General features: G+C 46.8%; 1 protein-coding gene across 11 annotated transcripts in view; it reads left to right on the forward strand.

Moving 5' to 3' along the window:
• LOC135221648 (calcium uniporter protein, mitochondrial-like) overlaps window positions 1–20,837 on the forward strand; it is a 761,453-nt gene that overhangs the window by 728,239 nt on the left and 12,377 nt on the right. Inside the window, exon 7 of one of the 11 annotated variants that reach the window (XM_064259375.1) lies at window positions 10,976–11,197. The exons of the other annotated variants lie outside the window; for them this stretch is intronic. Within the exon in view, the coding sequence (XP_064115445.1) occupies window positions 10,976–11,152 (177 nt within the window). The 3' untranslated portion in view covers window positions 11,153–11,197. The remainder of the gene's footprint in view (window positions 1–10,975; window positions 11,198–20,837) is intronic. 11 annotated transcript variants of the gene reach the window in all.

Raw genomic sequence — 20,837 nt, forward strand, 5'->3', positions numbered from 1 at the left:
GGGGAAGGTGGGCCTGTCAGAAATGTCACATTACTTGACAGAAAGTGACTGCAGCTCCAGATTGTTGCCAATGCCTGATCATCTCATTTCTGTGCCCTCTCTCTCTCTCTCTCTCTCTCTCTCTCTTTTAGCAGAGAGAGAGAGAGAGAGAGAGAGAGAGAGAGAGAGAGAGAGAGAGAAGAGAGAGAGGGGGGGGGGGGGGGGGGGGGGGGGGGGGCGAGAGAGAGAGAGAGAGAGAGAGAGAAAGGCTGGATTGATGGATAGACTTAGTTCATCGCTCTCTCTCTCTGGAAAAGATATATGGTATGGCGGAGGGAAGAATGGTTACTTATAAAGGCTCATTTCAATCTTTCAATATCAGAAGGAGTCATTCTCTTTATACCTTTCCTCCTCTGAATATGATCAGGCAAGTAATAAACAAATTCCTGAACCATCAAAATATGTCCATAATTCTAATAGCTACCTCTTGGCAGAAGAAGGAGTGGCTCCCAAACCTAATAGAGCTTCTGGCAGGTTTCCCAAGACTGCTACCTCAAAAGACTTGGCTGCTCAGACCACCCCTCTTTTGACGATTTCATCAGGGGTTGTTTTCTCTGGCCCTGACCGGGTTCTTACTGACAGAAAGATCCTGCGCAGGAAGGGCTTTTCAAGACCAGCTTTGCAAGCTATTGCCAATTGCAGGTGATGATAAAGTATACCAAGTGAAGTGGCTTATCTTTCAAACATGGTGGAGAAAGAACAGAGTACATATCATCTCAAAAATCTATAGCTGAGATAGCAGATTTTCTGAATAGTACTTCAACAATGAGGAGCTAGAGAGCTATGTTAAGCTCTGTCTTCTGTCACAGGGGAATAGATTTATCCTCCAATCAGGACTTATCAGATTTAATTCAATCTTTTGACACCACAAGACAGAAAGAAGTAGCAGTGTTGTCTTGGAACCTGGATGTGGTTCTGAAATGGCTGTCAAGTCCACATTTTGAGCACTTGAATTCAATCTCTCTTGAGAGACAATAACTAGGAAAACTGTTATTCTAGTAACCATAGCTACAGCAAAAAGGATAAGTGGGATCCATGCCTTAGATAAGACAGTGGGTTACTCACAAGGAAATGCTGTTTGCTCATTCTCTTTGGGATTTCTAGCCAAACATGTCTATTTCCAATCCTTGGCCTTGATCTTTTATGATTAAGAGCTTGTCAAATATTTATGTTCAAGTGATCAAGAGAGTGTTATGCCCTGTGAGAGCTCTCAAGCATTACCTCCACAGGACAGCAGAATATGGGGATCTTCAGCTTCTTTATTGTGTTCTGTGAAGAATCCCGCACAACGTCTGTGGAAAAATGTCCTGGCATTCTTCCTTAAGAGTTCATTGCAGAAGCTCATACCTCTCTTGGAGAGGATCTTTTCCCTCTGTGTAAAGTGAAGGCTCTTGAATTTAGAGCGGTATCCACTTCCATGGCTTTTAAACGTAATTTATCTCTCTCGCAATATTGCAAACAACCTTTTGGAGGTGTAAGTCAGTCTATGCATCACATTATCTAAAGAAGCTGGAAACTAGGATAATTGCAGTGGATTGGGTCCCTTCTCGGTGGCTGGCGTGGTTTTGGGGGAGGAAGCATAGTAAGCATTCCTTCCTTCCTTCCTTTCTTTGCCTTGAATTATGGCGTTTGATTTTTATGGGAGTCTGGGGGTACTGTGTACCAGTTGCACTTCAGTTTTTATGATTGTGTAGTGGATTGTTGTCAACTTTTGGTGGTATTAGGTGACGTTGTATTTCTCTGGTTATTTGTTATGTACCGTGCCATAGGCGGGGACAACTTGTCATCCTTGTTAGCAATTGGAATCATCCTTGCTACAAGGCACCCACTATGTAGTAGGTGACCCTTGGCTTTACTGTCCCACCACTATGAGATAAATGAGCACCATCCAGAGGCAGTATCTTCATGTAGCAGCTCATTTGTCAGGTAAGGAACAACAAGCATAGTTACAATGCTAGCATTTTCTATGCTCAGTTCATTACCTTTCATAATGTGTTGGAGTAGATGTGTTCTTGCATCCCACCTACTATCAATGTGGGAATCAGCTATGTAATTTCTGGGTAAGTTAATTGTATAAAAATTATGTTTCTGGGCTCAGCTCGTGTCGCTGCGCGAAATATCCTTTAATCTATTATTTCTAGGGTCAAAATGTACTAACACATACCAGAGAATAAATAAATAAAGAAGAAAAAGGTCAGTACAACTGACCTAGATCCTCACCCTCCAAGAGGGTGTCGGTATGAACACTATGGCGAGTGAGACCACTACACCCCGAGCGATTGCCAACAGAAATCTCCCACTACAAAAATCCCCACAAGAGGAGAGCCGACCCACAGAGTGGGCAGCAACTACTACTATCCATCCCATGCTGCCGACTGCTGCGCCTCTGGTGGCCATCCTTTTCAGTTAGCGCACACTGTTTACACGTGCCCCTTTTTTCTCTGTGTTATTTGTGCCCTTAATTTTGGATTTATTTATCATGGAGCGTGCAGCCATCGCAGCAGCTAAGTTAAGTACTCAATGTTTATTGCTATTTGGTTTTTTCCGTCCCTGAGGCCCGTATTTGCCGTTTTTTAGGTATAAATACGAACTCTATGGTCGGAAGCATGGCAGCATGGTTCTGCCTCGTGGCTGGTTCGTTCTCGGTCTCCCATACCCAGAAACATTCCCTTACTTTAGTACGCTCTATTTTTAATCATCCTATTTGTTTTTAGGGTACAGTCTACACGGTTTATGTCATGCATGCATGTCTTTTTTACCTTATGTAGGCTCCTTCTATCCAGACCCTAGCCACGGCTCTTAGTATCGGCCCCGGCTAGCTTTGAGTGGTAGACTTTCCCTCGGGTTAGTCGTACACTCCTGGATTTTTTCTCCTACTATTTTGTTTTCTTTCTTTCAATGATTTATTTATTTTATATTATGTTTATGTTAGTGTAGGCGTCTGGCTTCACTTAGCCTAGATTATGGCCCATAGGGCCCACATGCTACCGCTCTTCAGTTCGGTTGGCTTCCCGATAGCATCTCTCTGATCAGCCCGTTGTGTTTTCTAGGCTTGTTGTTTCATTGTTTTGTTGTTACCGGCCCCGTGGTCACTACGTGATCATGGAGCAGCCAGACGCCTGTCAGTCATCTTCCCCCCTCCCGCTCTTCCATAGAGTCGGGGGGAGGGTTGGTCTGCCCACGCTCGCTCCGCATACCCGAGCCTGCCTCCCTCTCCCCCCAGGCGGAGGGAGTAGAGGCTGGACAGACCCAGACTGGACTCGACCTCTCCAGCTTCTTGGTCCGGCCGGATGGTAAGGGTGGGGGACTGGCCTTTCCCCCGCTCCGTTGCTACTAACTCCGTCGCTCCGTTGCTAGCGCGAGTCTGTGTGCCCTCTCGCCCTTTCCCACCTTACTGGGGCTCCTTTTCTACGGAGCCCCGGCATCCAAGTGGAAAGGTGCTAGTCCACCCACCCCGCAGGGTGGACCGAGGCATACAGTTGGTCTCTACTAACCCCTCCGTATCGCGCTGAGTCGCGACACGCTCCGCCACGCAACTGGACTTAGTCCGGTACGTTCGAATTTTATAGGTTTAAGATTCTGTTATGTTAAACTAGTAAGTTTATCTTAAGCTACCTTAAACCATCCCCCCCTCCCTTATCTGCCTCACCGGATCTCTCCGGGGTTATAGCCTATTCAGGCGTTAAGGGAGGGGTTTATGCCCAAAATTTTTCCGAGCTCCGGCATGCAACGGAGTTCTTCTGTCCTTTAGCCTGTAAGTGATAGCCTTTAAGATACTCATGTGTCTTTTCACTTACAGACCACCACCTCCAGGTCTGGTATCACGAGACATGCACCATCTGTTATGATCTGGTGAGCCAGCTTTTAGACGGGGTAAGTATTCCCCCCAACTCCGTTAGCCAGTCCCCAATTTGTTATAGTTCTTAAGTTTTCTAAATTCAATCTTTCTTAAACTTAAGATAAAAATACAAGGGGTTTTTGCATCCCCTATAATTTTAAGTTAAGCTTTTAATTTAGTTTTAGTTTTAAGTTTAATCTTAAAATCTAATAAATACCCTCTCTTCCAGGCTCCGGCCGTGAAGGATACCGCACTGGCTAACCCCTGCGGGCCTGGGTCGGCGGTTTTGGGAAGAACGCCGCCAAGGGTATGCCCTACATTCTTGAGAAGAAGTTGGCGGTACTGATCTTCCCCGGAGGCAAGCCAACGGGCTACGTCGACCCAGCAGAGGCGGCCCCGACTATCGCTTTCATTCAGCAACAGCTCGCTGCCTCGTTGACGGATCCAGGCCAGGACATCTCCTCGGAAGTCGCGACATTGGATCTTAATATCGAACCCATGGTAGGTGTAGACGACCTATTGGTCGAGGTAGGTACGTTGGACGCCCAAGGAATGCCCTTGGGTGCCACTGGATCGTTCTACTCCTGCAACCTCTCCGCCAAGGGTATGCCTACATTCTTGAGAAGAAGTTGGCGGTACTGATCTTCCCCGGAGGCAAGCCAACGGGCTAACGTCGACCCCAGCGAGGCGGCCCCGACTATCGCTTTCATTCAGTTCAAACAGCTCGCTGCCTCGTTGACGGATCCAGGCCAGGACATCTCCTCGGGAAGTCGCGCATTGGATCTTAATATCGACCCATGTAGGTGTAGACGACCTATTGGTCGAGGTAGGTACGTTTGGACGGCCCAAGGAATGCCCTTGGGTGCCACTTGATCTTCTACTCCTGCAACCTCTCCATCCTTCCAAGGCTTTACAGGTACAGAATTGTATACTTCTCCTGATGCTTCCGTTAGACCCAAGTCAAAGGTCAAGCAGTAAAACCTTGACTAAGTCGTCGTCGTCGTCTAAAAAGACGGCGTCGGCGTCATCTTCATCTCGTAAGTCTCGGCTAGAAATCCCGGAGCAGAGAGGTCTAAAAGCTTCTGGGTCCGGCTCTAATCCTCTAGGAGTAGATCCTCCAGGGAGAGATCACACACTCCAGCGGAGTCAACACTGTTCCATACCTTTGGTTCCGGTTCAGAGCCACCCCGTCCACCTCCGCAGCAGCTCCGGCTTTGGATTCCAATGCTGGTCTATTGCAACAAGTGGGCGATCTGGTTGGTTCTCTGAAAACCAGTATGGAACAGATGTTCTCCCGGTTGTCTGATAGGATCAACTCTCAGGACAACATTATAGCCGGACTGAGCCAAGCTCCACTAGCTTCTCCCCCACCTTTCAGCACAGGGGAGCGCAATTGCCTCCGTATGACTCTCTACCTCCGTTCTCTATGAACAATCCGTGGAGAGTAGCGTCATACGCCCCCTTCCAAGACGGGCTTATCTCTATCCCGGAATGTGGAAATTTGGCGGGAGGATGAAGACTTCGAGTTCTACCGGAAGGACCTTCAGCCTCCGTTCATCGGCTACGCCAGGCTCACCGCCTCGGCCATGACTCGAGACGATAAGTATCGAAAGAGGACAGTCCTCTATTCACGAGACCAGGCTCAGAGAGAATGGCTCAGGTGTCTAGAGGACATGGATTGTTCCAACACGAAGATACAACCATTAAGAGTCCTTTTACGATCTTTACAATGGAAGAGAATACCCGCCCTTTTCCTTTCTTGACAAAGATCGCTACGACCACCATTCCAGCAGCTCAGAAGGGGGATTCGATGCCTCAGCTGAAAGAAGCGGACCCTACGTCTCCTTTACTTCCCTCAGCCGGTGAGTTGTGGGAAGATCTGCCCAACACCTTTTCGGCGGGCAACTCAAACCAGACTGTGCTATGGAGCAGTTTGGTGAGAAGCTGCCTAGCTTCCAGATAGCCTCATTCAGGCAGAATTTGATGCCAAATCTAAGTTAGCCAGGTCTATCAATACCATGGCCATGACCGAGGTGGCTACCATTTCCTATGGTTGGAGCCACTTTTTAGCTTCTCACCAAGTCTCTGACTCAAACGGTGCAGTCTGATATGTTTGAGTTCGCCACGGCCAGAACAAACTGTAGAAAACATGTCCTCCAAGAAGCAACGATTCGGCATGAACCGAATAAGTTGCTTGCATCGAACATCTGGGGAGCAGACCTCTTCCCAGAGGCGATGGTGAAGGAGGTCCAGGGGCAGAGGCTACGAGACTAAACCAAAGCCTTAAAGATCGTTGGGGTCTTACGGCCAAGAGACGCCAAGATCAAGTGGTCAAGGGTAAGGCTCAAAGGAAACCCAGACGTTTCCAGCCTTACCAGAAGAAACAGCCACGCTTTACTCAGCCGGTTCCAGCTGTCCCGTTGGTGCAAGCAGCCCAACCTTCTACCTCCAAGGCTCAGTCGCAGCCAATTTATGTCCCCCCATTTCCCCCCAGCCTCAACCCTCCACCTCTTACGCTCTCTCTCCAGCCTTCAATCAAGTCTTCGAGGGTCAGGCTTCCCAGAAGTATGACCGCTCGGGTAAGGGAGGCAGAGGTAAGCGATCCTTTCGTGGAAGAGGATCGGCAGAGTCCTTTAATAATAGAGGAAAGCATTTCAGGGAGGCCGAGGAGGCTACCAACATCAATGAGGACTTTCAGGTAGGGAGGGAGGGCTGTTTCACTTCCTTGCCACCGGTGGAATTTCAGCAAGTGGGCGCAGAGCATTGTGTCAAAAGGCTTGGGTTGGAGTTGGGTAGCGACCCGCCCCCATCCAGACCTTTCCGCCAACTTCCATCCAAAGAATTGACGGAGTATGCGGAGGACCCTCTCCTTTCGAAAGGAGCTATAGCGAGAGTCAACAGATTAAAATTTCAAGGACGCTTGTTCAGCGTTCCAAAAAAGAAAGGCTCACAAAAAAGAAGGGTAATCTTAGACTTGTCCCGCTTAAACTTGTTTAGCCATTCGCTGCGACAAGTTCAAGATGCTCACGATCTCGCAGGTACGGACCTTACTTCCCCGTGGGGCCGTCACCACCTCTATCGATCTTACAGACGCTTACTATCATATCCCTATTGCAAGACACTTCCGTCCGTATCTGGGCTTCAAGATAGGAGACCAGACATTCTCCTTCAAGGTAGTTCCTTTCGGGCTCAACGTAGCACCCAGGGTGTTCACGAAGTTGGCGGAAGTAGTAGTTCAACAACTAAGATCGCAAGGGGTTATGGTAGTAGCGTATCTCGACGATTGGTTGATCTGGGCTCCAACAGTCGAGGAATGCCACATAGCTACACTGAAAGTGATTCAGTTCCTGGAATATCTAGGCTTCAAGATAAACAGGACCAAGTCAAGACTCACTCCAGAGTCAAACTTTCAGTGGCTGGCATCCAATGGAATCTATCCTCCCATACTCTGTCGATTCCATCAGCCAAGAGGAAAGAAATAGCGAAGTCAGTAAAGCAATTTCTGAGTCACAAACTTGCGTCAAGAAGAACTCAGGAAAGGATCCTGGGTTCACTCCAGTTTTGCATCAGTGACAAACATCTTGATGAAAGCCAAACTGAAAGACCTAACCAGAATCTGGCGCTCACGAGCAAATGTCAGGTCCAGGGACAAATTATCCTCAGTCCCTCAGATTCTACGGAATCGACCTTCGCCCGTGGGCGAAAGTCAAGAAACTTATCGATATCAGTGCCCCTTCAGTTTCCTCCTCCGGGGTATTACCATCCACACGGACGCTTCATTAAGCGGTTGGGGAGGATATTCCCAGTTCAAGAAAGTTCAGGGAACTTGGTCACCTCAGTTCCGTCAGTTCCATATAAACGTACTGGAAGCAATGGCAGTGTTCTTGACTCTAAAAAGGTTACGTCCGCCAAAGTACTCCCACATAAAGCTAGTCTTGGACAGCGCAGTGGTAGTACATTGTATAAACAGGGGAGCTCCAAATCACGTCATCTAAATCATGTCATGGTAGCCATCTTCTCCCTGGCGGACAAGTTCAGTTGGCACCTCTCCTCCACCCATATAGCTGGAGTGAGAAACGTCATAGCAGATGCTCTATCCCGATCAGCTACCTCTAGAGTCGGAATGGTCCACTGGACAACAGTTCGTTCCAATGGATTCTTCAGAGAGTTCCATTGGCCTACAAGTGGATCTCTTCGCATCCCAAGCGACCACAAACTCCCATGTTATGTGGCCCCCAACCTGGACCCTCTGGCCTATGCCACGGACGCCCTGGCCCTAGACTGGAACAACTGGGAGAAGATTTATGTCTTTCCTCCAGTGAATCTTCTCTGTAATGAAAGGTACTGGAGAACAATAAACTCAGGACATTCAAGGGTCAAGTGGCTCTAGTAGCCCCAGACCTGGCCGAAGAGCAATTGGTACCCTCTAATTCTGGAACTGGGTCTTCGCCCTCTTCGGATTCCCAGTCCAGGCTCTCCCATCAGTACAAACGAAGACTGTGTTCGCTTCCTCAGGAATTCTAAAAACCCTAACTTTATGGATTTCATGAAGTTTGCAGCGAAAAGGGATGCGAATATTGACCCTCAAAACACTCTTCTTGGAATCCGATAAAAGAGATTCACTTTGAGACAGTATGATGCTGCTGTCAAAAAGGGGAAGTTAGCAAACTTCCTGAGAGAATCAGATATTAGAATCATGACAATCAATTCAGCTATATCCTTTTTCAGATCTTTATTTGAAAAAGGCTTAGCAGCTAGCACCATTACGACAAACAAGTCAGCCTTGAAAAAGATTTTTTTCAATTTGGTTTCAACATAGACTTGACAGACTCCTACTTCTCGTCTATTCCCAAGGCTTGTGCTAGACTTAGACCTTCTGTAAGGCCTATGTCAGTATCATGGTTCTTAAATGATGTTCTAAAGCTGGCTTCAGAAACTGATAATGACACATGTTCATTTATAATGCTCTTAAGAAAAACTCTATTTTTATTAAGCTTGGCCTCAGGAGCTAGAATTTCAGAACTGTCGGCATTATCCAGAGACCCGGATCATATTCAATTTCTTCCCACAGGGGAAGTACTACTTTCTCCGGAACGTAGTTTTTATAGCAAAGAATGAAGATCCTTTGATGAGGTGGGAACCATGGAAGGTAGTACCCCTTCCACAAGATATATCTCTTTGCCCAGTATCGACCTTACGAGGCCGTTTTCTGTCTAGGACCTCCTCATCCTCATCGGGTCCTCTCTTTAAGAGAGAAAAAGGTGGTACTTTATCTATTAAAGGCATCAGGCAGCAGATCCTGTACTTTATTAAACAAGCCAATCCTGACTCTTTTCCAAAAGCACATGATGTTCAGGGCAGTAGCCACCTCAATTAACTATTTCCAACATATGAACTTCGATGAGTTGAAAAAATATACTGGATGGAAATCGCCGACAGTATTTAAACGTCATTACTTAAAGTCCTTGGAAGCTCTGAAATTTTCAGCAGTTGCGGCGGGTAACATAGTTTCCCCCGATTCTGCCTAATCTTTAGTAGAAGATCCAGTCCTCCTTTCTACCTGTCTCACCCAACAGTTCGTCTATGCCTGCCTTGTTCATCTACGGTTACCTTGTGTCTTAGCTGCTTTTATGATGATATGGTGGGTGTCCCTTATTTTTTTGCTAGGGACACTCACAATTGATTGTATATATTGATCTCTTTGATGTGATCCCCTTATTTTTATGCTAGGGATACATCTTATTTACAATGATTACGGTTTTGTATATTAAGTCATATACATTCCTTCATATATTATTATTATTGAAGTTTGTTCTGTTCAAGTTATTGTCATAATTGCTTTAGAGTTCTTGGTACATATCGATACACAGATACTACTCTTAAACATATATTCCATGTAAGCCCTGTATATATGCAAATTACGTTATTTAAGAAATATTATTAGCATTAAGTTTAATTTAAGCAATATTTCTAATTTGTATCATTGTGTATATGTATCTTTATTAGCAATTATATTCTTTTCTTTTATTTTACCTTTTATTTGAGACCTCCTTTTGTTTTGTTGATTTTTCTTCACAATCTTGTGCTATTGTCTCTGGTACGATTTTCGCGCAGCGACACGAGCTGAGCCAGAAAAGGATTTTGACGTAAGGAAAAATCTATTTCTGGGCGATTGGCTCGTGTCGCCAGTGAAATCCCGCCCTACCCATCCCATCGCTCAAGATTGTCTGCTAACTTCAGGATGGCCACCAGAGGCGCAGCAGTCGGCAGCATGGGATGGAGTAGTAGTAGTTTGCTGCCCACTCTGTGGGTCGGCTCTCCTCTTGTGGGGATTTTGTAGTGGGAGATTTCTGTTGGCAATCGGCTCGTGGTAGTGGTCTCACTCGCCATAGTGTTCATACCGACACCCCTCTTGGAGGGTGAGCGAGTCAGTTGTACTGACCTTTTTCTTTATTTATTTATTCTCTGGTATGTGTTAGTACATTTACCCTAGAAATAATAGATTAAAGGATTATTTCGCTGGCGACACGAGAACCAATCGCCCAGAAATAGATTTTTCCTTCGTCAAAATCTCCCTTTTTTATAATAAAATTAGCTTTTATATATACTTACCAAGTAATTACATAATCAAAGCCTGCCCTCCTACCCTCACATGAACCTAAGGCATAAACAAATTGAAGCCATTTTTGCTAGTTGTTCCTATCTTTCACTGAAAGTGGGTGGGGCTAGTTACCTAGCCACTAGAAAACAGCACAACCCATGAATTGAAACATTCCAGCTGCCGATTCTAGAAACTTTTAGCTATGTACGGTAATTACTTAACAGGAGGGTTGTTTGACTTTTTGTCATAATGGGTTTTTTGGAAGTTTTATAATGTCATGACTGCAGTAAAAATTTCATCAGATTTTATGTGATATAAAAGATGAATGCAGCAAATTTCAGTACCTAAAGATTATTTACTTATTTATTTACTTTTTTATTTGAAAATTTAATTTTATCATGGCTTATTTTGTAATAGTATTCTGCTTTGCATTTTTTTTTTAAATGAAATTAATTACTGTAAACACTGAACATTGATCAATTTTTTTTTTATTTCAGGATTTTATACTGCCTGAAGTGCGTGACAGACAGTTTCTTATTGGTTTTCACAAAAGAGCAAAGAAAACTGGTTTAGATATTGAGAAATATAACCAGTTAAAAAACAAATATGCTCAGTTAGAAGATGATCTAAATAGACTACGTGATCCTATTACTCTGAATTTGCCAAAAAAATAAATTTCATATTAATAAGCTGAATGCTAGATTATTAATCACTATTCTGTGAGTATACTTTCTTTAATGAGTTTTACATTGTCAAGGAATGGAGTGTCAGTGTTATGATGCAGTTTGAGAAACCTCACTAATGAAATACTTTAGCATCTTATTTTCAAATATTAACAAGAATTTTTTGCATAGCTAAACTTGATTTTGGATCATCCTCACCATTGCCTGAATGACATGCATTTTGTAATTAACCCACTTCATCTAGATATGGTTTTCCACACAAGTATGGTGTTAGAAAGGGGTTTGCTTTAATAAAAAAAGAACTATATTGAATTGGAAATTATTTTATATAATTTGAAAACAGGATTTTAAACAATTTCCTGTATTGTATTAGTAAAGTTATTAAACCTATGAGGGGTGCTTTTTTCAGTTGTTAATGGTACACATCCATTATTATGGTAGTTTTATATCATAATTTTATGAAAGCATAATGGAGGAATTTAGAAGTTGTTTACATACAAGAAGGACATTTTTAGTAAAGAAAGTAAAATTAATAGACTTTAATTTAGGGGTTACTGAAAAAGTATGTTGTGAAGAGAAAGTCACCGTGAATGCAGTTGTGCAAGAAGTTTGAAGATAATGGAAATAGATGTAGTATTTGGCAAGCTTGCATTTCAAAAACCTCAGAATTGACAGGGATCCAATTTGAAGTATGTTAAGAGTATGTATTGCCAAATATTTTTTGTTGATCCTGATTTCTAGAAAATTTTATTTGGGAATAAAACTCTTGATAAACTATGTAGACAGGAACGTGACTGGTTTGGTATAAAAATAGGTTTTGGAAATGTGTTTTTAAGGTTTCCTTGGCTGCTCATTATCTGAAATTAGAAAAATAGGTGGAGGTGCAAGCTTGTGGAATAAGAACAGGCTACTAAGGGAAATGAAAGCAATGAAGATAAAAGAAATATATGTTCATAGAGAGGGGCTAAGTTTGGCAGTTGAGCCTTATAGGTGTGTGGGAGTAACTGCAAGGAAAGCCAGATGGAGTTCTTCAGAGGTTCAGTAGTGTGTTTATAGATTCATAAGTTTGTAAATCATGTTTTATTATCCAAGTACTTTGCGGATATTTAATATACAATTGAAAGATAAAAGGATGGATACTGTTGGTGAAGTACAATATGTATTAAGTAAGAAGGATTGCAAGATAGAGAAATTTAATATACAATAAGTACTTTGATAAATAGTGAAGGTATCCTATTAAGAATAAGAGGCTGGGGTTTTGAGCAAGTCATGGACTGTCCAGGGAAGCATAAACAAACCTTGAAAATTTAATTTTATTATATATACACACACACACACATAACTTACCAAGTAATTACATGCTTATAGTTTCACTTGTTGGCAGCTTAAAAAATTTGGAAATCGCAGTAGCACTAGTGCCAGTGTAGGTATAGGTGATTGCTCCGCCCAGTTACGGGATAAGAGGGAACAAATCCAGCAAATAGTCTATTGTTTCTTGCCAGCTCTCGGCTGTAGTTCAGTTGTGAGCAGCCAGCTTTGGTTTGGATTTTGTTGACTTTTCCGACTTATGCTTTGGTGAAGTAGTGGTATTCTAAGGCTTTTTGTTTTTTGGATTTAGTTCTTTAACTAGACAATAATTTGATGGTCAACAATAATTTGACTTAATTTTGACTCAATTCAGTATGTCTGACATTAGTTCTGCTAGTGTAAGGTATTGCAGCAAAGGCTGTAATTCATGCTTGATTAAGGAAAAATATGACTCGCACAGTTTGTGCATTGATTGCAGGGGACAAGACTGTTCTAACGACAAGACTTGCAATGAATTTGGAGGGTGGAATGCTAAAATGTGGATATTGTTAAGTTCTCACTCATCTAAATTGGATAGAGATAGGAAACATAAGATGGCTGCTAGAAGCAAAAGACTGTAGGATCTAAGACATTAGATAGTTCTAATTAGTCTGTAGATAATTGAGACTTAAGTATCTCTATGCATGCTCCCACTTTGTCACCTGTTACCATTTCTCTGACTAATTTAACTGTTCCTGTACCCGGCTTCCCCGCTTCCAACCCTGTGGTGTTATTTGTAGAAACAGTGTCCGAGCTTGCAAACTCAGTGTGTGTCCTTATGGATAAAGAGGAAGATAGATGTTGTGTTAGTGAAGTGTCAGTGGAGGTGGTGGCTGTTCATTCCACCAATTCTCCTAGGCAAAGGTCACTGGTGTACTCCCCTGTGTCTGGGTGCAGTCATACCAGAGGCCATTAGGAGGTCAGTGGGGACTGCCCACGGACAGTTGTCGCCTGAGTTGAAACTGTTGTATCCCAGGTTATGATGAAGGATAGCCACTGGAAAGGCATCCAAATGAAAGTGCACAAGCTGTCCTCAAGTTCTTAGGGGTACAGTCCTGAGAATAGGTGCCAGTGGTGCTTTAATAGTGAATCATGGCCATTGAAAAGGCCTGCTTCATACTCTTTTTTTTTTTTTTTTTTTCTCTCTCTCTCTCTCTCTCTCTCTCTCTCTCTCTCTCTCTCTCTCTCTCTCTCTCTCTCTCTCTCTTTCACAGTGCCATGCAAGAGATGGAGGGAGCCAGAGCAACTGTCTTGCAGTTTTTGGGACTCCTCTGAATGTTTCTCCTTAGATTGGCTTGTGATAGCACTTAAGTGCTCCTCTTTGTCTAAACATTCTCCGTTGTCTTGTAACAAGTGCCCAGTGGTACCAGAGTAAATGATGGCACCTGAGCCCCTATTGGCACTGGAGTGCCCACAAGCAGCAGAGCTGCCTCTGACCCCTGGGCATCCATTAGCACCCCAGCGCTCAGGGGTGCCTGACCCCAAGATTTTTCCTTCGTTCACCAGTTTATGAGAAGAGGTCTATGTCAAGAATTTGCCAAGTATTGGCACGACACCTTCTGCTCACCCAGATTTTCCTGCTACACATCTGTCTTCAGAGACCAGATGAGTGACACTAGATGTTCGTGCTTTTACCTCAAACCCATCTCTAAGCACAAGAGACAATGCTATTCAGCGACAATTATCGGATATTCTCAGCCTTCTCAAGAAAGGCCCTCCTCCTCCGGACACTAAAGATCCACTGCTGTTTACAGCGGCCTTGGCTCCTACCGACCAGGCTCCTTCCTGTTCAAGACCTCCGCTCCCTCCCATCACACAGGAGGAGTGGAGTGTGCCGCTCCAGTGCCCCCCCGGCAGGGCTCCCCCTTCGTCCGGGAGGTGGCCCATGATGGATCCTCCAGTTTGGGTGGGCCCTTTGCCCCCAGGGGCGCCTCAGTTAGAAGTAGAAGGTGCCGGTGCGGTCCGGCAGCCCACTCCTCCCCTGTCCCCACAACCAGTGGTGGGGCCGTTCGTATCAAGAGAAGACTTGGAGGAGGACGCCTTCATGCTCAACAGCCTGCAGAACTCCCCTAGAGGCCCAAGGGGCCATGGATGAAGGCTCGGCATTCCGTAGGGTACTCGGGATGATCTGGGTGCAGAACGGTTAGGCGGAACCCCCTCCCCCCTTGACTCCAGGAGACTCTTGGCATTAGATCGCCTTTTCGGGGGGAAGGTGGAGTCCAAACCTTCCCTATCCCTTCCCCAGGCCCTCTACTCAGCCGAAGCACTGGCACAAGTGGAGGAAGTGGTGGTAGGACCCAAGAACTCCCTGAGAGCCCTGGGCTCTCTGAAGCTCCTCCCAACTGCCAAAGCCAGGCAGAGGAAGCTTTACGCACCAGAGGGAGTGTATCTAGCCCCGAAGACAGTAGAAGGCCCCTTCACAGCCCTCTTGCTGGGCTGTTCGGAAGATAGGTTATTGACGGGCCCCGTTGCATTCTCCCAACAGGAAGCCATGGCTATGGAGTCCATAGCATGGACCTCAATTCACGTTGCATCGTGGTTGGAGCACTGGACGGGTACGGTCACCAGCTTCGCGACAGATCACGACCTTCAGGACGAGAACATGTTGGCCGCCTTCAAGGAGTTGGTATTGTCAGGGGGCAAGTCCCTGGGCTTCCTAACCACCCAGCTTCTGACCCAATGGACGAACTGGATCCTGAGATGTAGAGACGCAGTTCTCGCTCACCTCCCCAGAGGCTTCCCAGATAGAGAGGCAAAGGCTCTCTAGAATGCTCCAGTACCAGGCGAATCCCATTTTGCGGATCGTTTGGTAGAGGAGGCCATTGAACGTTGGAGGAAGGCCAACCATGACTCCGTCGTCTACAGGGCGTCGTTTTTGGGCAGACAGTCAGTGCCAAGACATAGCTCGGATACAGAGAAGTCGAGACAAGGATCCAGACTGGGGGGTAGGACCCCTGCGGGTATATTGGAACCTTCTGCAGGAGGCTGGGGCCATCAGAAAACTCAGCCCTCCTCCAGGACCACTAAAGGCTCCCCCTCTGCTTTTAGAGCCAGATCCGCACCCTCTTGCAGAGGGAAAGACAGCTGCTTTCCCAGGAGGAAGTAGGAGGCGAGGCCTCCTACCCGACTTGACACCTGGGGTTGGGGGGGTGCCTCTCCAATCATTGGCGGGACTGGGACGGTTACCGAATCCCCTTCCAGGACGGGAAGCCTCCCCTGACGGAGGAACCAGACAGCGGGGCGTTCAGCCCCCCGGATTCCCGGTCACTTCGGCTGGAGGTCCTGTCTCTGATGGAGAAGGGAGCCCTCCAGTGAGTGATCACCCACTCCCCTTGGTTCTTCAGCTGCCTATTCCTGGTGGTGAAGGCATCGGGGGGATGGAGACCAGTAAGTGACCTATCCATCCTCAACACGAACGTCCTCAAGATGGAATTCAAGATGGAGACCCCTCGCTCTGTTTTGGCGGCCCTGAGGGAAGGGGACTATATGCTGTCCCTAGACCTCAAGGACGCGCACTTCCAGATCCCAGTACACCCCGCCAGCAGGAAGTACCTCCGCGGAAGGTGGGACCCTCTGTTTCGGCCTGTCCATGGCACAGCAGGTTTTCACAAGGATATTCTCCCTTGTGTCTGCCTGGGCCCACAAGAGGGGCATGAGCCTCCTGCAGTACTTGGATGATTGACTACTCCTTTCCTCCTCAAGGGATCGCTTAAGGGAGCAGAGGGACGAACTCTTGACCCTCTGCTCTTGTCTGGGTATCGTCCTGAACTGGAAGAAGTTACACCTGGAGCCCACCAACAGGATGGTGTACTTGGGTATGGACCTGGATACAGTAAGGATCGGATTACCAACTTCAAGGACATGGCGACCCCCTTCCTGACAGACACAACCCGACCAGCTCGAGAATGTCAGAGGCTGATAGGCCACCTTGTCTCCCTGGAGAAGCTAGTGCCCCAGGGAAGGCTTAAGATGAGGCCCATCCAGTGGAACTTAAAGGACGGATGGGCCTCGGAAGGGAAGAACCCATGGGAGATGATAGAGCCCTCTCAGTCGATGGCGGAGGCCCTTCGCTGGTGGTTGGACGACACAAACCTCCAGTGGGGGTTTCCACTGGTGGACATCCCTCCGAAGATGCTCCTTTTCACAGAGACATCGAGGGAGGGCTGGGGAGCCCACCCACAATCAGAAATGAGGGGGGAGGGAGTGGTCGGAACGGGAGCGCGGACTCCATATCAACTACATGGAGCTCCTGGCCATCCTCAAAGCGCTCCAAGTCTTCGAAAACAGCCTGAGGAACAAGAGAGTGGCAGTCATGTGCAACAATGCCACCGTTGTTGCTTACATCAAAAAGCAGGGGGGTCTGAGATCGCAACCCCTGTGCGAACTGGCAGAGACCTTTCTGGAGTGGGCGGAGAGCGCCGGGATCTCCCTGTTAGTGAGGTTCATTCCGGGGAAAAGGAACATGATCGCCGACGGACTCAGCAGACAAGGGCAGGTCCTAGGGGTGGAATAGTTCTTACACCCTGCAGTAGCGGGTGAGCTGTTTGGGAGGTGGGGCTCCCCCTCTGTGGATTTGTTCGCAATGAGCCTAAACCGCAAGCTCCTAGTGTTCTGCTTCCCGGTTCCGGACCCGGCAGAGGTGTGGGAAGACACGTTCCAGCACCCCTGGGATGGACTAGACCTCTATGCCTTTCCCCACTTCGGAGTCCTCAGGCAGGTTCTCAATCGACTCTGGACCTCCAAACCCATGGTCATGACCCTCGTAGCTCTCAGGTGGCCCAACAGGGACTGGTTCCCGGAACTCCTGGTGATGTCCATTCAAGAACCCTGGGAACTCCCCCAAAGGCTGGACCTTCTAAGACGGCCCCACTTCCAGAGGTTCCATGAGGGCCTGGACGGCCTCTGCCTTCACGGATGGAGGCTATCGAGCTCCTCCTGAATAAGAAGGGGTTCTCACGCAAGGTAGCCTCCTGAATGTCAGGATACCTTAGGAAGTCCTCCGCAGCTGTTTACCAAGGGAAGTTCAAGCTCTTTGGGGTCTGGTGCAAGGGGCAGAACCTGGACTCCCTACGAACCAAGATTCCCCATGTCGTGGAATTCCTTGTCCATCTGAGGGACGACAAGGGGCTCTCCGTCACAGCTATCAAGGGCAGCCTTGAGCCAGGTTTTCTATCAAAGAGGTGTAGACCTGGGGAATTCAAAGGACATCTCCCTACTTATTAGGAGATTCGAACAGACATGCCCCCCCAGGTCCCTATCAGTACCTCGATGGGACATGGCCAGGGTCCTGGCTGCTCTGAAAAAGGCCCCCTTCGATCCGCTCAAGGTTATTACAGACCGAGAGCTCACACTCAAGACAGTCTTTCTCTTGGCTTTAGTATCCTCCAAGAGAGTGGGAGAGCTTCATGGCCTCTCCTACCAGGTGTCCCACTCAAAGGGGTGGAGAGAACTAACTTTCAAATTCGTGCCCTCCTTTGTAGCCAAGACCCAGAACCCGTCGGTGGTAGACGAGCGGTTCGTGGAGTTCTCCATTCCAGCTCTTCTGAAGTCAGAGGATCCCAAGAACCTGCTCCTCTGCCCAGTCAGGGCAGTGAGAAAATATCTCAGCAGAATGGAAGGACTCCGCCCCAGTATTCAAAACCTTTTCATCTCTTATCGGGCATGAGAAGAGGGCAGTCATAAAAAACACCATCTCCTTATGGTTAAGGGAGACCTTCAGGAGGGCCTACGAGGGCGCGGGGCTGGTCCCCCAGTAAGGCGCGAAGCCCCACGACATCAAGGATATAGGCACCTCCTTGTCTTTCCCCAAGAATCTGGCCGCCGTCCAGATCCTACGGGTAGGGGTGTGGAAGAGACAGTCCACCTTTACAGCCCATTACCTCAAGGATTGTACGAGGAGGTCCCTTGATGCCTTTGAGATAGGGTCGGTGGTGGTGGGCCAGCAGAGGGTCTAGCCTAGCCTAGGGGGGGTATGCGTCGTATGTATGTCAGTGTGTGTATGAGGTGTGTCCATCCCCCATATCCTACCCTGCTCCCCCCCCTTCCCCACTGGACCTTCGATGAATCGCCAAAATTCCTCAATCTTCAGGTGAGTCTATGAGAGGAATATTCGATTTTACAGACCATTGATTTACACTCATAAGTTTATTCCCTCCGTTACCCACCAGTCGGGATTGCCTCCGTATGGCGAGGGGATCCCCACCTCCACCCTAATGCGGCGGAGCGGGTCTCCCTCCTCCTCCCGGCCTGAAGGAGGATGACCTCTTCCTGGTAGGAAATTCATCCTTCCCTAGATACTCCTGCCTCCTAAGGATTAAGTCTCCTAAGAAAGTAGTTCAGGGTAGGTATACGGCATTGGAACAAATCACAAATCTTCTCTTGACCATTTCTTCATGTGGTTTGCCTCTGTAGCCCCAGTCTCCGGTTGCTGTTACTGTCGTGGTGGTGGTCAATTGCTGGATGATGACCTCCAAGTACCTGACCATCTTCCCCTTCAATTGTGCTATATACCTGGCTGCTGGACGAAGCTCCTCAATTGCTAGAGATTCCATTTATGTCATGTCATTTAATCCTTGTCGTTTAATCCTTCATTTCTTTCCATCATTGATGAGTTTTGTTATTTAACCCATTGCTGGACCCTACCTCATTTGCAGACTGAGGAAATTGTTGTAAAGATCCTCACCCAAGGAATCAAGGCTGAGGAGAGCGATCACCCATCCAACGACTGACCAGCCCCAAAGTTGCTTAACCAGTCCATTGATGACCTAAACCACTCTGCCATGGTGCTGCATTTATTATTATTATTATTATTATTATTATTATTATTATTATTATTATTTCTGGGCTTGACCTGTGTCGGCCTGTGAAATGGTTCCTTTGATACTATTTCTGAAGAATAAATATTGCTATTCATCCCAGAGAAAAAAGAAACAATATAATGCCAAGATAAATGGCTCGCTCACTTCTTATAGAAGTGTCGGTATAGTAAGGAGCGAGTGGAATCACTACAAGAGGTCCCTTGCCATTTAGCTTCTTCCTTCGACAAAACCCCGAACTACGGAGGAGCCGTGCTACAGCTCCCGGTCTACTACTACCGTGAGCGCCTCCGACGCCTGAGACGTTATTCCTTTCGATAGCGCGCGTTACACCAAACGTTAGAATTTTTTCGGTGCTGTGTTTCGCTCTATTTTGGATTATCTTTTGGATTATCTTTTATTTTCAAGATGTCTTCAGCTTCTGCTTCTAAGTTAAGTACTGTTTGGGGTTACTGATCTCATTTTATGATGATCTTCGTGTTTTAGACATATTCGGAGCCTTATCGGCCGGTATGCCCCTCGACCGCATGGCGGTACGGGTTATCTCTTTCGGTCTTCCATACCGTTAGAGATTTCCCTTTTTCTCAGTACTTTAGATATGGTTACTTATACATAGTCTCTATATCTTATGCAGTTAGTTTTTTAGTTAGGCCTCCACGGGGCACGCTCCGACCGCACGTTTCGGACCTTAGTCTAGCTACGCCTTACATTGTTAGGAGTTTTATCAGTCACGATTTGAGAGTCATATCATCTTAATTATTCTGATGTTCTCTCTTTCCACTTCTCTAGTTCTGATTACCATTTAATAATATTATAGGTACTAGGTTGGCTAACATACACCATGCTTCGGTATGACGATTAGCTTCCCTGTTACATTTCATTTATTTTAACCGTTAAGTTTAGGCTTTCATACCCCAATTGTCGATTGGTGATTAGCCTGCCCCCCGTTTTCTTGAACTAGAGGTTAAATTAGGCTAACATACCCCTTTCTTCGGATCGGCGATTAGCCTAATTTTCTGTTTGCTTAGCTTCGTGTTCCCCGTGTTAGTCTAGCTTTAAGATATCGCTTTAATTTTATTTGATTGATTATTATAAGTAATCCTATTTATATCAGTGATATTGATGTTGTTCCGACGGTTCTTCCCCACCTCGTGTCTTTCACCTGGCTGGGAAGACCACCGGTTGATCGCGGTGAGGCCACCCGGTTACGGGGTCCCCCTCCCGTCCCCCCATTCCCCCCCTCCATACATTGCCATCCACGTCGATGGGGGTGATGACTCGTTTCTCACAGCTAGCGTCCGAGTCTGCATGAGAGGGGGACTCACAGGACTGGTGGGTATCCCTCCCCTCCCCTACTGGTATTCTCACTCGTCACGTGCTCGGGGGCTCGGGACCTCCTCCCCCCTTCTTCTCCGTCCTTAACTGGCTGCTCAGGGGGAGGGCTCCCCTACCCCACGTTCTTCCTACCCTTTCCCCCTCAGTTCAGTCCGGCAGGTGTCTATCCGCCACTACCG

This window comes from Macrobrachium nipponense, chromosome 20 (assembly GCF_015104395.2).
Source record: "Macrobrachium nipponense isolate FS-2020 chromosome 20, ASM1510439v2, whole genome shotgun sequence".
Lineage (NCBI taxonomy): Eukaryota > Metazoa > Arthropoda > Malacostraca > Decapoda > Palaemonidae > Macrobrachium > Macrobrachium nipponense.